This window comes from Loxodonta africana, chromosome 5 (genome assembly GCF_030014295.1).
Source record: "Loxodonta africana isolate mLoxAfr1 chromosome 5, mLoxAfr1.hap2, whole genome shotgun sequence".
NCBI lineage: Eukaryota > Metazoa > Chordata > Mammalia > Proboscidea > Elephantidae > Loxodonta > Loxodonta africana.
In genome coordinates, this window is record NC_087346.1 from 155553220 (window position 1) to 155567488 (window position 14269).

At 58.5% G+C, this 14269-nt stretch overlaps 2 protein-coding genes across 2 annotated transcripts; one reads left to right on the forward strand and one right to left on the reverse strand.

The window, feature by feature from the left end:
- Positions 1 to 2504: 2504 nt before the first annotated feature.
- Positions 2505 to 4228, reverse strand: ATP5ME (ATP synthase membrane subunit e). The gene is made up of 4 exons (XM_010591357.3): positions 4116 to 4228; positions 3808 to 3862; positions 3062 to 3160; positions 2505 to 2597 (listed from the first exon to the last, which is right to left on the reverse strand). Exons 1-4 carry the CDS (start codon positions 4149 to 4151, stop codon positions 2572 to 2574), a joined length of 216 nt encoding a protein of 71 aa, XP_010589659.2. The 5' UTR covers positions 4152 to 4228; the 3' UTR covers positions 2505 to 2571.
- Positions 4229 to 9101: 4873 nt separating this feature from the next.
- On the forward strand, positions 9102 to 14242 carry MYL5 (myosin light chain 5). Its single transcript, XM_064286327.1, is given in 7 exon segments — positions 9102 to 9182; positions 9547 to 9654; positions 9870 to 9945; positions 10970 to 11074; positions 12011 to 12086; positions 13222 to 13270; positions 14037 to 14242. Coding segments are annotated over 7 exon segments (594 nt in total). The 3' UTR covers positions 14136 to 14242.
- Positions 14243 to 14269: the final 27 nt, after the last annotated feature.

A 14269-nucleotide genomic window follows, 5' to 3' on the forward strand; every position in this document is an offset into this window, starting at 1 on the left:
TGAAACCTCTACCAGAAGGTCGAAATCATGATTACAGCAGAGATTCAGACTTGAACGGTGCTCTGCAGAAAATCTTCCATAATAAACACACTGTGTGAAGCCCTGAAAGACGGCAGTGGTGCTTGGTTCAGGGGTAGAGTCCTCGCCTTCCACGCGGAAGACCTGGCTTTGATTCCTGGCCAACGTACCTCAAGCGCAGCCACCACCCGTCTGTTAGTGGAGGCTTGGGTGTTGCTATGATGCTGAACAGGTTTCAGCGGAGTTTCCAGACTAAAAAAGATTAGGAAGAAAGGTCTGGCAATCTACTTCAGATCAGCCAATAGAAACCCTATGGATCACAACAGTCTGATCTTCAACCGATCATGGGGATAGCTTGGGACCGAGCAGCATTTCCTCCTGTTCTGTGTCGCGTTGCCGTAAGTTGGGGCTGACTCAACGGCAGCTAACCACAGAGCTCTGAAACCTTACTGGCAGGATAGGCCTTAATGGTACCAAAAACCAAACCCATTGCTGTCAAGTCGCTTCTGACTCATAACGACCCTACAGGCGTAGAGTAGAACTGCCCCACAGGGTTTCCAAGGAGCGGCTGGTGGATTCGAACTCCTGACCTTTTGGTTAGCAGCCGAGCTCTTAACCACTGTACAGCGAAACCTTGAAATCTGTCCCAAATTCTCTTATGGCTGAATTGTTCCTTACAGCTATAGCTATAAGCTTCCTAAGAGAGAGTGGTTGGGTCATAAAGCCAAAGAGAAACATCGCTCCAGTCACTTGGAAATGGGTCTTCAATTATCTGGTAGAAATTAGATTATTAACTCGTGATGTGAGCTCCAAAGCACGTCTGCCTCAAGACCTAAAACCAAAAGCCAAACCGGTTGCCACTGGGTTGATTCCGACTCGTGGCAACCCCACGTGTCAGAGAAGTGTGCGCCAAAGCGTTTTCAATTGCCGTGATCGTCTGGAAGTAGGTCACCAGGCCCTTCCTCCAAGGCACATCTAGGTGGGTTCAAATCTGCAAACCTGGCCAGAAGCCGAGTGCTTAACCATCTGCACCACCCAGGGGCTCACTCCCAGCGGCCACTCCTCTCAGCAGCACACTTGGGCCAGCTGTTTTAATGCCACTCAGTGACTACTCAGGAGGTGGCCACATGGGTCCTCCCCCCAGGCTCCCAGCAGGAAGGAGCATGCCCCGCACAGCTACTCACTCACAGAAGACCTGCAGGAGGAGCCAGGTTTCATTTTCATCGGACAGGCTGTGATCCCTCATGACAAGGGCCTGTGACAAGGGCTGGGAGCCCCCCCAGGTTTCCGGAGGGAGACAGGCACCAGCCAGCCACCCCCTCCAGACCTACCTCTGAGGGCCTGGATCAGCTGCATGGCTCAGGGTTTGGGGGTCTAGCGGCTAAGTCAAACACACTCTCCTAGAGTTTATAATCCTGAGGTGAATCTAACACGCAAGCGTCTAAGAGGCGAGGTGGTGATGGGTGCCTTAGGGAAGGAGGAAGCAGGGGAGACAGTTCAGGGAATTCCAAGTAGGGCGCTCAGGTGTCATCTGAGATGACATCTGAGCAGACGGGAGGGGTGGGAGTCATGGTGCAGATCCAGGCTAATAGTACGCAGTCTGAGGAGACAGCCAGCAGTTGTTCAGGTGGGGCTCCGTGACCTACTAGGGAGCAGTCACAAGTCCAGTGAGGCTGGAGCAGAGTCCCCAGGTGAGGTGGGGACTTCTGGGGGTCCGAGGGGAGAAGTGGCACCACCTAACCTGCCTCAGGATGGACTGAGGCCAGCCGGACACAGAGAGGGCGGTGGATGCCAGCTGGGAAGCTACTGAGGTGACCCTACTACACCATCTTGTTCACCTCGCCTCACCAACAGGGCGTTAAATGCTTTTACACTGCTTCCCATTTGCAAATGACCTCATTTTACAATGAAACCATGACCCAGACTAGGGAAAGTGCTCAAGGCACATGGCTACAAAGCAGCAGAGATTATTCCTCCACCAGTGGTGACGCACAGAAGCCAGGAAGCCCAGCTGGGGAGTGGTGTCTGCTCCAGCACAGTAGGTCCAATCTCCGAGCCCACTTGTGGGACAGTGGTCCAGGACAGGGCCCGCAACACCCCAGGCTGATGCCCGAGAGGCCACGTCTCCTGTGCCTAATCCTGGGACCAAATTCCAGGCCCTTCCCCCAGGATACATACACTTGCTCAGGCCCTCCTGCCCACCAGAGGGTCTCAGCTGGCTGCAGAGAAGCTGCTAGAACTCAGAGTAAAGAAAGAGCACCCAAGCCATCCAGCACCTGCCGTGTCTCAGCTGTAAATGCAACCACTGGGGAGCCCCACCTGGATGCCTCAGAGCAAAGGGGCGAGAGAAGTTTCTGTATTTCCCACCATGTTTGAGTTGCATTTCAGGACTGCAATGGTGGCGCTGATTAGTTCTAAACTCCCTTCCCACGCCTCTCCTCCAAAAGCTGGGAGAAGTGACATACTTGAAATGAGAGCCAGAGAGAATGGCATAACACAGAAAGCTTTATTTATCCACTACCGCTCGGGAAGAAAAGTCAGCTCATACGAATCTCATTTGAATATGCTGTCTTCTTGGGCTAAAATGGTAAAAGAAAAACACACCCATTACTATATACTCAAAGAACCACTCAGGTTTTCAGTAATGAACTCAGCTGTGCACTAGTTAAATTGTCGCCCTCGGTTCTCCTTATCCCCAGACATTCCAATTTAAATCAGAGCAAGCTCATCCGGAGGCATCTCTTGCAGGGTGGTAAAGCCATTTCACGCCTCTGTCTGATCCCTGAGGCCTTGGGGCTGGAGAGCCTCTCCAAAACCAAACCCTCACCATTTCCCCCACCACCAACACTCGGGGTGACTCTGCTCCCCATCTCCTACCCCCCATAAAGAGGGTGGGCCCTCTCCTGGCAGGTCAGTCAGAGCAGGAAGAGAGGAGGGGCGGACCGGCCCCCCACCCAGGCGCTCACAAGGAGGCTGCACCTCATTGCTCTTTCTGCAAATCTGGGAGAACAGAACCTCTAAGTAAGATGAGTGAGGTGAGTACCTTCTGCCAGCTCCTTGGCAATCCGTTTCAGTTCATCCTGCTTCTTCTTCTCCTCAGCTGCTATCCTCCTTTCCTCTTCTGCCCGAGGTTTTAGGTAACCTGGTTTGTTTAGGGGCAGGGGGAGAAGATGCTTCCCCTTAGTTTCTTCATGGAAAAGGGAATTGAGCCCCCTACACTCTGGACACCCGGGCACTCTCCATTATCAGGTCAAGGCCGATCTTCATTCCTCAACCAAGAACCCAGTTCTGATGGCAGCTGCTACACGGTCCCTGCTGACCTCCCCGCCTGGCCTGGCCCCTTACACACACCCCCTCGAACCTCAGCGCTTCTCCAACGCCCACCCACTCAGCACCACGGTTTTCAACAAGAACCAACCATTGCCCAGTTCCATCTGCACTTGGGGACCTGGCAGCCTGAATTAAACTCAAGTCGACTTACGTTCCCGTAATGTTTCCGCGCCGGTGACACCCGTTAGGGCACCTTGCTACAGGCGTCGGGTGGAAGGTGTGTGTCCTGCCCCAGCCCCCAGCACCGTGGTTTAGACGCTTGTGGGCCGGGAGAAGAGACGCCCCGTCCTGGCTCATTGCTGCTCACTTCGCTGGGTTTATTAGCGGCACCAAGAGCCCTGAGAGCCAAAGCTGAACACCCTGTGCTTCGACAGGCCCCCAGCGCGGCCCCTTGGTGGGTAACGGCGGCCCGGTCCCCCCGGCCCCCCCGGCCCCCGGCGCCCGCCCGCGGTCACTCACTGTAGCGCTTGGCTCCGTAGACCATGCCAAGGACCAGGGCTGAATAGCGGCCGAGCTGCGGGGAAAGAGCGGTCAGCGCGGTGCGGGCTCGCGGCCTGGGAGAGCCGGAGCGGGGCTGTGCGAGTCCGGGGACCGGGGCGCGCGAGGGCCGGGGTGGCAGCCCGTCGGGTTCGGGGCGCCCGGGGACCCGGGGGGACCGGAGGGGCAGGAGCGGGGTGCAGGACCGGGACGCGGGGCTGCGTGGGGCCGGCCACGCCAAGGCCCACGCAGAGCCGAGAACCGGGGAGCGGCCGCGGAGCCTGGTTCACCTTGATGAGCGGAGAGACCTTCACGGGAGGCACCATCTTGTCCCTGACCCTCGCACCGGAAGCACAAGCCGGAGGCGAAGGAAGACGCCGCAAGAGCCCGGAACGCCGCGGAGAGACAAAAGCGTGACGCCACTGCCCGTTCGCCAACGCATGCGCCGTCGGTGAAGAGCTGGCGTGAGGCGATACCCCCTAGTGGCCGAAGAGGGAACGGCGCGTGCCCCGCTCAATGGGTGGCGCCACCGAGCGTGCACGGACCCGCGCGATAACCACGAGGGTTGCGCGTCTGCGGTGGGCGCTCCTGGGTGCGAGGGTTCCTTTCCCAGAAGAGGGCTGGACCTGGGGGACCCGTCTCCACCCGCGCTTCTCCTTCTGGATCCCCCACGGCCTCGCCCCCGGCCTCGGCTGTAGCGCGCCCACCGCTCCCCACCCGGGCTGCAGAGCGCCCCCACCTCCTACCACGCTCCCGCTGCGGGCCCACCCCCCACCCACGCCGCAGGGTGTCCGCTAACATTTTCGAGGCCAGGTTGAATACAAACCGAGGCCACACGCAGCATGTCAAAATATTTGACCAGCGTAAATTAAGACTACAATCTGCAGAGCAAAATTTCCGCTGGCCTCTCACTTTGGAGATATCCCATAACTGCCTGGAAGACCCGCTTGAAAGATTCCCGGACCCCTCCCAGAACTTCCCCCACCTCCTTTCCCCCTCCCCCTCCCTCCCTCCTTCTCCCCTCCCTTCCTCCCTCCCCTCTCTCTCCTTCCCCCCTCACATAGGACTTGGTGCTCAGGGAGACAGGTCTTCCACCCTCCACTCTGTCAATCAAGTGCGGACGCCCAGGCTGCACACAAGCTCTTGGCCAACCCTCCAGTCCAGCGGTGTGCTCACTTGAGCAAGTCTGCCATCGGGGAAGGGTGGTGAAGGGGTTGTGGGGGCCTGGAACTGGGCTCAAGTGAGGCAAAGATTAGCAGTTCGAATCCACGAGGTGCTCCTTGGAAACCCTGCGGGGCAGTTCCACTCCGTTCTATAGGGTCAATGTGAATCGGAATCCACTCAATGGCAACGGGTTTGGTTTTCTGGGTTTTTTTTTTTTTTTGGTTTTGAGGCCTTTGGGCAGGGAATTCCGGGGTCCCGGGTACAAAGTATGATCTCAGTACAGATGGTCTCCTACTGGAGAGGCGGTGGCCCCAGGGCAGTGAGTGACCCTCTGGCCCAGCCCCTCAGGAGTCACAGACAGACCAGGCTGGTCAGAGCCCCTCCCCACTCCAGGGACTGCTCTGCTGGGTGCACCTTCAGGCTACCTGCCCGCCCCCACCTCCTGTCCTAAACTCTGGGGGCTCTCCTCACTAACTCCACAGAGGGCTGGGGTCTTCCTGGAAGGACCACCCCTGGCAGAGACTGCTCTCTGGGCCCCCCTGACTGCCCTGTCCTCAGGACATGGGGACTCAAGCTCCCAGCCCACCCCAACTAGGCAGCTGGGCCCCAGGAACTGTCCCCGGTCTCTCCTCTCTGCTGTTCTCTGTTTCAGCAGGTAGCTCCATCCTCTCTCCCAAGCCCGGGTCAGGCCCCAGCCTGTGGTCAGCTCTGGCTGGGCCTGGACTGAGGGAAGGCATGGCCTGGGAGAGCCCCAGGTTTGCCCAGGGGCTGTCCCAGAGATGGAGGCAGTGTGGTCAGACAGGAGTACCCTGTGTGGACACAGCACGTCCATGGAGAATCTGGGCAGGAGAGCCCTGAGCCCGGAGGAGCACCCCGCCCACCTCCTGCCACCCAAACCCCACCCCGCTCCGGGCTGGAGTGCCTTGCAAACCAAGACTCGGGCCCCCAGCAAGGTCCTCACTATGCTGGAATGAGAAAGCCCACTTCTTAACCCCTCATCAAACCCACATGTCTCAAAAGAGACCTTGACTGTGAATCTAAAGTGAATCAAAGGCAGCGAGCAACCAAAAACCCCAGGACTGCCCAGGTGCTCAGTAAATCCTTGTCAAGGGGGCAGACCCGCATGCTGGCCTCAGGCCATTCTTACCCAAGCTGAGCCCTTCAGTTTGCACAGCCTGGAAGCAGAGCCTGCTCCCTCTCTGACACATTGTCAACGTCCTGACCCTGGGCAGGGTGGCACAGAGGCCGTCCTGTGGTTCTGACCGCTGGGTAGGACACAGTCTTGTGAATGCATTCCTGGCTCTGGACCTCCCTGCTTGGGGAACTCTTAAAAGAAACAACAAACAAACCCATTGCCAAAGAGTCAATTCTGACTCATAGCAACCCTACAGGACAGAGTAGAACTGCTCCATAGGGTTTCCCAGGAGCGCCTGGTGGATTGAAACTGCCGACCTTTTGGTTAGCAGCCATAACTCCTAACCAGTACACCACCAGGGTTTCCTGGGGAACTCTGGGAAGTGTTAAATGACAGGTTCTGGAGCAGAGTTATAGAAAAAATTAACAAAGGTTTTATTTGTGAATAAACCAAACTGCTGCAGTAGAGGAGACACCAAAGACTTCTGTTTGAGAAAGACTGCAGCCTCCATTTTAAGAAGCTTTGAGGAAATGTATTGGGAAAAAAAGGGACAGCGTCTGGAAAGTCATCACTGAAGCAAGAACGGGTCCTTTCGAGGGGTGGGGGAGGAGAAGTCTGTGACGGGGCCGTGTGTCCAGTCTGTGATGGGGCCGTGTGTTCAGTCTTTCATTTGCAGGAAGTGCAAGGGTTCTTAGCTTTACCATGAAGTCTCCAGAGAACGTGGGTTTGGAAAACACCAGTTAAGGAAGGTTTTTAGGTGGATGCACCTGGAGCAGGTGCAGACTAATTATGGTCATTTCCAGCTGACAGAAGCCACCTGCCCTCTTTGTTTCCCGGGCTGGGGGGTGGGAACACCAAGGCCAATCTACAGGACCACTGAGCCCTCCTGCCCACCCTCTGCTGCACTGTGAGGCTGACTTGGGGCCCAAGCACTGCCCCACCTTGGGCCATCTGCCCTCTGAGAATTCCAGTGGCTGCTCCTTCCCTGGCCTCTGAGGTGGCTCCAGAGCCTTCATGGGGATGTCCCCCTCCCCATGCCTTTCTGCCTGAACCCAAGCCCTAAGGGGTCCAGGAGCAGACCACGCCTAGCCTATGTGGCTCCAAAGACCCTGGGACCTGCCCCGAGCCTCCATCTGTCTGGGGACAGCGTAAGAGTGGACGAGGACGTTGGCCTGGGCTCAGCCGGGTCTCATGAGAGGGCAGAACCGCTCCACAGTCCTCACTGCTATTGAAGCTTATAACGCCTTTCCCAGGCATGAGATAAACTGCAGAGGGATGCCTGGCCTCCAGCACCCTCTTCCCTGCCCCCACCCAGTGGAGCCCAGGGTTCTTGCCCTTGAGAAGCTGGGCTGATGACCTCAGGTGACAAATGTGCCTTTCCTTCACTGGATTTTAAAATAAACCAGGCTCCTCAGCAGCTCCTGCTTCCAGAATCAAAATAAGTAAGTGTTTCTGGGGCCGAACGTGGGGGTGGAGTGTGGGAGGAGAAGGGGATCACATAGCTACCATAGCTCCCACAGGTGGGCGGGGGCGAGCAGAAGACCCTCCAACACACACTCACACCCCTGCCTTGGCTCAGGGCCCTTCCTGGGGTCCCAGCACCCGCCTGGCACAGGGCTCCGGGCTGCCTGTGATGTGGCTGCACCTGTCAGCTGTGCCGGCCAGGCGAATCCCAACATCCTCCCGGGGCTCCAGGCTATCTTTAGTGCTGGCTCAGGCTCCGCTGCCCCAGGAACCCTCCCCAGGGGGCTCTCTTGGCCCTTCTTGGCTTTCCCAGCATCAGGCCCTTCTGATCCCAGCCAGGAACAAGCCCACAAACCTTCCCATCCCCTTTGCTCCAGCCTCGCCACCCTTCCCCCTTCAGATAACTGTGTGTCCCTTTGGACATCCTCCCAGGCTGCAGCCCCCAAGGTCAGGAGGCCATCAGTGCCTCCCAGAGCTCCCCAGCCCTGGCCCTGTCTGTCTCTCTCATGCACGTGTGTGCGCGCACACACACGGTGAACTGTTCTGTAGCGTCCCCTGTCCCCGACACTGTCAGTGGGCAGCAAACACTGAGCCTGGGAACCTAGCGTGGTAGCACCTACCTACCAGGAAGCCACTGGTGCCCTCAAGGCTGTGTGTCCCCTGGGGAGCAGGACCCTGATACAGGGGAAACCATGGGGGCTGCTTTTGTAAACACAGACGTGGTTTAGGAAGAGAGCCCTCCTGGGGACCCAGGTCCTTTATCCCTGTTCCTAGCTGCTCCTGGTCCTGTTTCCTGCCACCTCCTGCCCAGACACGGGCCCTGGGGGCTCCGAGGGTGTTCTCCAGGCAGGGAGCTGTAGTGCAGGGAACAATGTGGGGTCCCCGCCACCACCTCTCTTTACCCAAAGCCTTTTCCTCTCTCCTGCTGGGCCTCCAGACTCCCTAACAGCCTCGCCTGGGTCTTCCCCTGCCCTGCTCCCACCCCACAGGCAGAGGGCTCCTGACTTTGGGGTGCATCTCTTATTTCTGCAGGCCTGCAGGCTCCCCCAGACACTGGCCAAGAGGCTGTATTTATCCTCATTGGCGGGGGGGTGCAGTGGGAACCCCATAGCCCAACAGCCTGGAGTTTGAGTGCCAACCTCTTGGCTCTACCAGCTCCCTTCCACCCAGGACATGTCATCTGTTCCCATCTGGCCGTGGGGATGGAGGAAGGCCTTGGGAGGAGGCCGTGGGATCTGCTGACTGCTCCTGGGGGACAAAGGCTCTTGGGTGGGGGCAGGGAGGGCCAAGACTGGGACAGCAGGCATGGCAGGGAGGGGCACCTGAGTCACCCCCAGGCTGTCCAGAGCTTGCTCTGCAGTTGTCTGGTCCCCTGGGGTGGCCAGGAGCCTGTCCTTGTAGGGAGCGGTGGCTGACATTGGAGCCCTCCTGGGGGCCTGGGCAGCAGCTTAAGAAGGGCAAGTCCAGGCAGGGGCACAGGTGGTACATCGGCAGAGAGGCATGGTGAGCGTGCATGCAAGAGGGTGGGCAGCTGGGGCTGGGAAGAGTGAGCGTGAGCTTGAGAGTCAGCGTCAGTGTGAACATCAGTGCTGGGGTGGGAGGCACACGCCCGACAGCCATCCTGCTGACAGACCCCCAAGAACAAACCCACCCACCTTCTGGCTACCCATGCTGATTGCTTGCCCCTTGAGCACCCAGAGGCCCAGCTGGCTCCTGGCTAGACCCCAGCCAAGTTCAGAAGCCCCAAGTCTGGGGGGCTGTGCTTTTCATGGGACTCCTGGGGCCACTGCCCTCCCCCTCCCTACACTGATCCCAAGACACCAAAGCCTGAAGCTGCTAGCCCCCCTCGGGCCCAAGTGCACGGCCCACCCACCTTCTGAGTTAAGTCTCACAAAACATCGGAGTGTTCGCTCCACCCCAGCTGCCTGGAGGACCCTCAGCCTCCATTCTCATTCCAGGCCAGCAGGAAGACCAGGAAGAAGGAAGGGGGGGCCCTCTGGGCCCAGAGGGCATCCTCCAATGTCTTCTCCAACTTTGAGCAGACCCAGATCCAGGAGTTCAAGGAGGTAAGACCCCTCCTTCAGGAGCCCCTGTTTCCAAAGGCTCGGCCCGAGGCCCCCAGAAAGCCTAATGTAGGGGCATGAAAGACCCTGGGAGCTTCACTTGGAGCAAGTGGCAGCGGGTCTGAGACCAGGTGCAGCTCAGAAGGGCAGAGCCGGGTGCAGCTCAGAAGGGCAGAACTGGGTGGCGGTGGCAGCAGCACCCTGGCTTGGCTTTGCAGGCGTTCACACTGATGGATCAAAACTGAGACGGGTTCATCGACAAGGAGGACCTGGATGACACCTACGCCTCCCTGGGTAGGTGGTCCTGGGAGAATGCCGTCAGCCCATGGACCCTGAGCCCCCTCCCCACACCCTTATTCTTCCTCTCTGAGTAAAGGCCAGGCACCCCGACCTCAAGTGTGATTCTGGGTTGAAAGCCAACCCCACGTTCCTGCTGGCTGTGGGGAGGTGGGGTCAGGGGCCTCCCCCAGGAGGGGAAATCCCCCGTGATGTAACCTGAGCTGGAAGAGGATGTCCCCAGGGTGAAGCAGGATGGGAGGGGGTTGGCACAGCTCTGGGGGCACCAGGCTGCTGGGGGGTGGGCCAGGAAGGGGCCGATGCCAGGCTTCCAGCCTATACGTTACCAGGATCATGGGCATTGACGGTTTGGACAGGAGAGACTCACCCCCTGCCCCAGGAGCCCTAGGAAAGCCAGAAACTCCACATAGCCCCTGTGGAACTGGGGAGGGGACATGCCCCGCTCACCTTTCCTTGGTTCTTCCTGTCCCCATTCCCCACCATCCTGAGCACAGCACAGTCTGGCACGCCTCCACCTCCATCCCCCATCATGGGGGCGTGCTCAGCAGCAGGCAGGTACACATTGACCCGCCTCCTCTCCCCTCTCGGACCCCCTTCTGTCCCGGTCAGCAATATGAACTGGTAGCTGTGTCCTCCCAGGCTCTGGGCTCAGCCTGCTTCTCCCCTCCCTCATCAATGGATCCTGCTGGGGCTCAGGGTTTGAGGTTCTGCTGACTCACCCAACCTGTACCTCATAGCACCTGAATGCCTCCTCCCTCCAAGTCCCCCAATTTGCTCGCCTCCCTCCGTCTCCCCTCCTTGTCTCCTGTGCCGGCACTGTTGTGGGGTCACCCTGGTGAACGGATAGAGGTGGAGCGAACCCCCAGGGCTCCTCTGCCAGTGGGGACAGCATAGGCAGCAATGACAATCACAATCACAACAGGGGAAGGACAGAGAGCAGGGCCAGGGACAGGCACAGAGGGCAGGGGCTTCCCCAGGAGGTGACATGTCTGCCCCACCTCCACTCCCGCCTCTGCCACAGGCAAAACCAACGTCAAGGACGACGAGCTAGGTGCCCTTCTCAAGGAGGCCTCAGGGCCCGTCAACTTCACCATGTTCCTCAACCTGTTTGGAGAGAAGCTGAATGGTGAGTGCCTGCAGACACCAGGTGTGGAGGTGCCAGGTGTGGGGGTACCAGGTGAGAGTCTGCTGAGGCCAGGTGTGTGAGCACCAGGGGTGGAGACACCAGGTGAGTGCTTGTGGCTTCCAGGTGTGTGGGCACCAGGCGTGGGGACACCAGGTGAGTGTCCTCAGGTGCCAGGTGTGCAGGCCCCAGGTGGAGTCAGGGCCAGCCCCCTTCTCCTTTAGTCGGGGGAAGCCCTCAGGCAAATGTTTAGCTAGTTCCTCACACAAATCCAAATGGTTAACAAACTCAGCTCCTACCGAAAGGCTGGAGGTTCAAGTCCACCCAGAGAGACCTTGGAAAAAAGGCCTGGTGATCTACTTCCAAAAACTCGTCCATTGCAAACCTTCTGGAACACAGTTCTACTCACACACATGGGGTCGCCATGAGTAGGAATCGGCTCCACGGCAACTGGTTTAATACAAACCGAGATATTTTACATAAAAATCGATATTTCCAGTTTTCCCGAAAAATCCTAACACATAGTATTTGGGGGCTTACATCTCTGGGGGCCCCTGACAGCCATCCTTGAAGTAAGATAGGACTCTCAAACCGAACCTGGGCTGTTCCGCCTCCTGACTTCCTGTCTGTCCCTTGGTCCCTTGATGCTGACAACAGTATTCTTCATCTCTCAGTCATGGAGCACTCGCCCCAACTCCAAGCCTGGGATGGACCCTGGGGCCCCCAAGAAGAGCCCCAGCCAGGCCCAGCGAGGTGACTGCAGGGCAGAAAGACAGGGTATCCCAGGTGGACAGGCATGGACAGGGCTGCTCAGGCAGAGGGCTCCATGTAGCAAAGGCCTGGTGTCGCAGAGGCAGGGCTGTCTCCCTCCTCCCTGCCCCTCCCCACTTGCCTACTGGCACCCTAAATGCCCAGGGCTCAAGGTGGCTTTGGGGACAGGTACAGACGCCAAGGAGACCATCCTAAACACCTTCAAGATGCTTGACCCCGAAGGCAAAGGCAGCATCAACGAATAGTGAGTGCAGCTGGCTGCTGGGTGGGGTACCAGGGCGGGGTCCCCAGCTCAGCTCCCAGGGTCTGAGGACACCCTGCCCCAGGGAGGGGGCGTCCAGCTGCCTGTCACCAAGCCCACCTCCCCCACCTCTCACCGGCTTCAGTCCCCTCCTGGATAACTGAGAGCTAACCAGTCCTGCTCTCTCAGGACCTAGCCAGGCAACTGGGGCGTCACTGTCACTGTGACTGAGTATATTAATTATTAATAATAGTTATTACATGACTATTGTTGTTTTGTTATTATTGTCTTTAGCAGCTTTTGTTGAGGGCTACCTTATGCCAAGAGCCCTGGTTGTGCAATGGTTAAGCGCCCAGCTGCTAACCAAAAGATTGGCGCTTTGAACCCACCAGCGGCTCCACAGGAGAAAGATGCGGCAGTCTGCTTCCAGAAAGATACAGCCTACAAAACTCTGTGGGGCAGCTCTACTCTGTCCTATAGGGCTACTATGAGTCAGAATCTACTCGATAGCAAAGGGTTTGGTTTTTTTGGTTTGACCTTATGCCAGGAGCCCTGGTGGTGCAATGGTTATGAGCTTAGTTGCTAACTGGAAAGGTTGGGGGCTCGAACCCACCTAGTGGCTCCGCATGAGAAAGACCTGGCAACCTGCTCCCGTAAAGATTGCAGTCTAGGAAACCCTATGGGGCAGTACTACTCTGTCACATGGGGGCGCTATGAGTCGGAATTGACTGGATGGCACCCAACAACAGCCTTGTGCCAGGCCCTGGGGAAAGGAACATTCTGGCAAAGCACCTCTGTGTACCCAGCATTTGCCTCTCATCACCCTTAGTCTCTGGCCTGTCAGATGCCCCCAACCCCTGGGGCAGTCCCCAGGATGATGACACCGTGAGTGTGTGTATGGGGAAAGGACGCCCACCTCATGCTGCCCCCAAGGTGCCTGTGCTGTCGGCAGGGCTTGGGGGGAGACATCAGAGCCGACCGCACCCTTGGGGTCTCCCCGAGAGTGCTGCCCCCGGCCCCTCTCCGTGGAGAAGCCCCAGGGGGTGAACTGCCAACATGTTGGTCACAGGCGCACACAGGGCAGCCCCTCCAGTTAGCTCCGACCCTTCTCATAACACCTTCCCTTCCTTTTCCTTAGCATCAAACATCTGCTGATGTCCCAGGCCGACAAGATGACCAAGGAAGAGGTTCGGCCCCTACCGCCCCTGCCCACCTCCCCTTGGCCTGTCAGCCTTCCCCTCTACCTCCCCCACATCCAGCGCCCATCACATGGGCTGGGGGCTCTGGGGGTCAGCTGTGGGACATGACAGCCCCCCAGTACAGGGCGCTCCCTCTCCCTAGGCACCCTACGCTGTCACCCTCAGAAAAGGCCCCAGGGTGGGGGAACAGGGCTCAGCAGGGTCGGGCCGGCAGCTGGAGGCCACAAGGTAGCCACTGCCAGGTCTGTCCGGGGTGGCTGTGGGTGCTCAAAGCAGGGCTCCCCACATCCCCTGCACCCCTAACCCCCCAGGCCAGCTCTGCACAACCCAAGCCCAGTGGGTGAGACTGCCGCCCTCCCCAGCTCCCTGCCACCCACCGCTACGTGCCAAGAGGCCCAGCACTGGGCGCCTGTGGTGTTCACTAACCTGCTAGGTGATTGAGAAGGGCAGAGTATGGGCTGGGGCCAGGCGGAAGGTCTTGGCCACAGTGGAGGCTGTCTGCACTGCCCCTCCCACCCCGACCCTGCATCGCAGCCCCTCACTCCTGTCTGCTCCTGGCCAGTCTAACCTCCCAGCCCCCCAACACCTCCCTTGCAGCAAAAAAGAGCCTCAGAGCTGGCAGCAGTTCAGTGCCTGTAATTCACCCACCTCCAGCTGCATTGGAGCCCTCAGGGACCCCTTCCGGTTCCTCCTCTCCCTCCTGGGCCTGACCCATCCCCGTCCCTGATGCCTGTCCACCCCACCTGGCTCATAGGTCGATCAGATGTTCCAGTTCGCTGCCATCGATGCCACAGGCAACTTGGACTACAAGGCCCTGAGTTACGTGATCACCCATGGGGAGGAGAAGGAGTGAGGCCCACACCCAGGGTCTCCTCAGCTGTGGCTACTCAATAAATGTGGACCCCCAAACCTGCGCCTGCAGTGTCTGCCTGGGGTGGAGGGAGTCTCCTGGTGCATGCCCCCTCACCACCTCCTCTGCACTCAGCC

Excerpts from the sequence above, each read along its gene's own strand:
- ATP5ME (XM_010591357.3), bottom strand. The coding sequence starts at position 4,151 with ATGGTGCCTCCCGTGAAGGTCTCTCCGCTCATCAAG. Across the intron at positions 3,161-3,807 it reads CTACGGAGCCAAGCGCTACA|GTTACCTAAAACCTCGGGCA; the intron begins GTGAGTGACCGC and ends TAAACAAACCAG. Across the intron at positions 2,598-3,061 it reads TGCCAAGGAGCTGGCAGAAG|CCCAAGAAGACAGCATATTC; the intron begins GTACTCACCTCA and ends TTACCATTTTAG.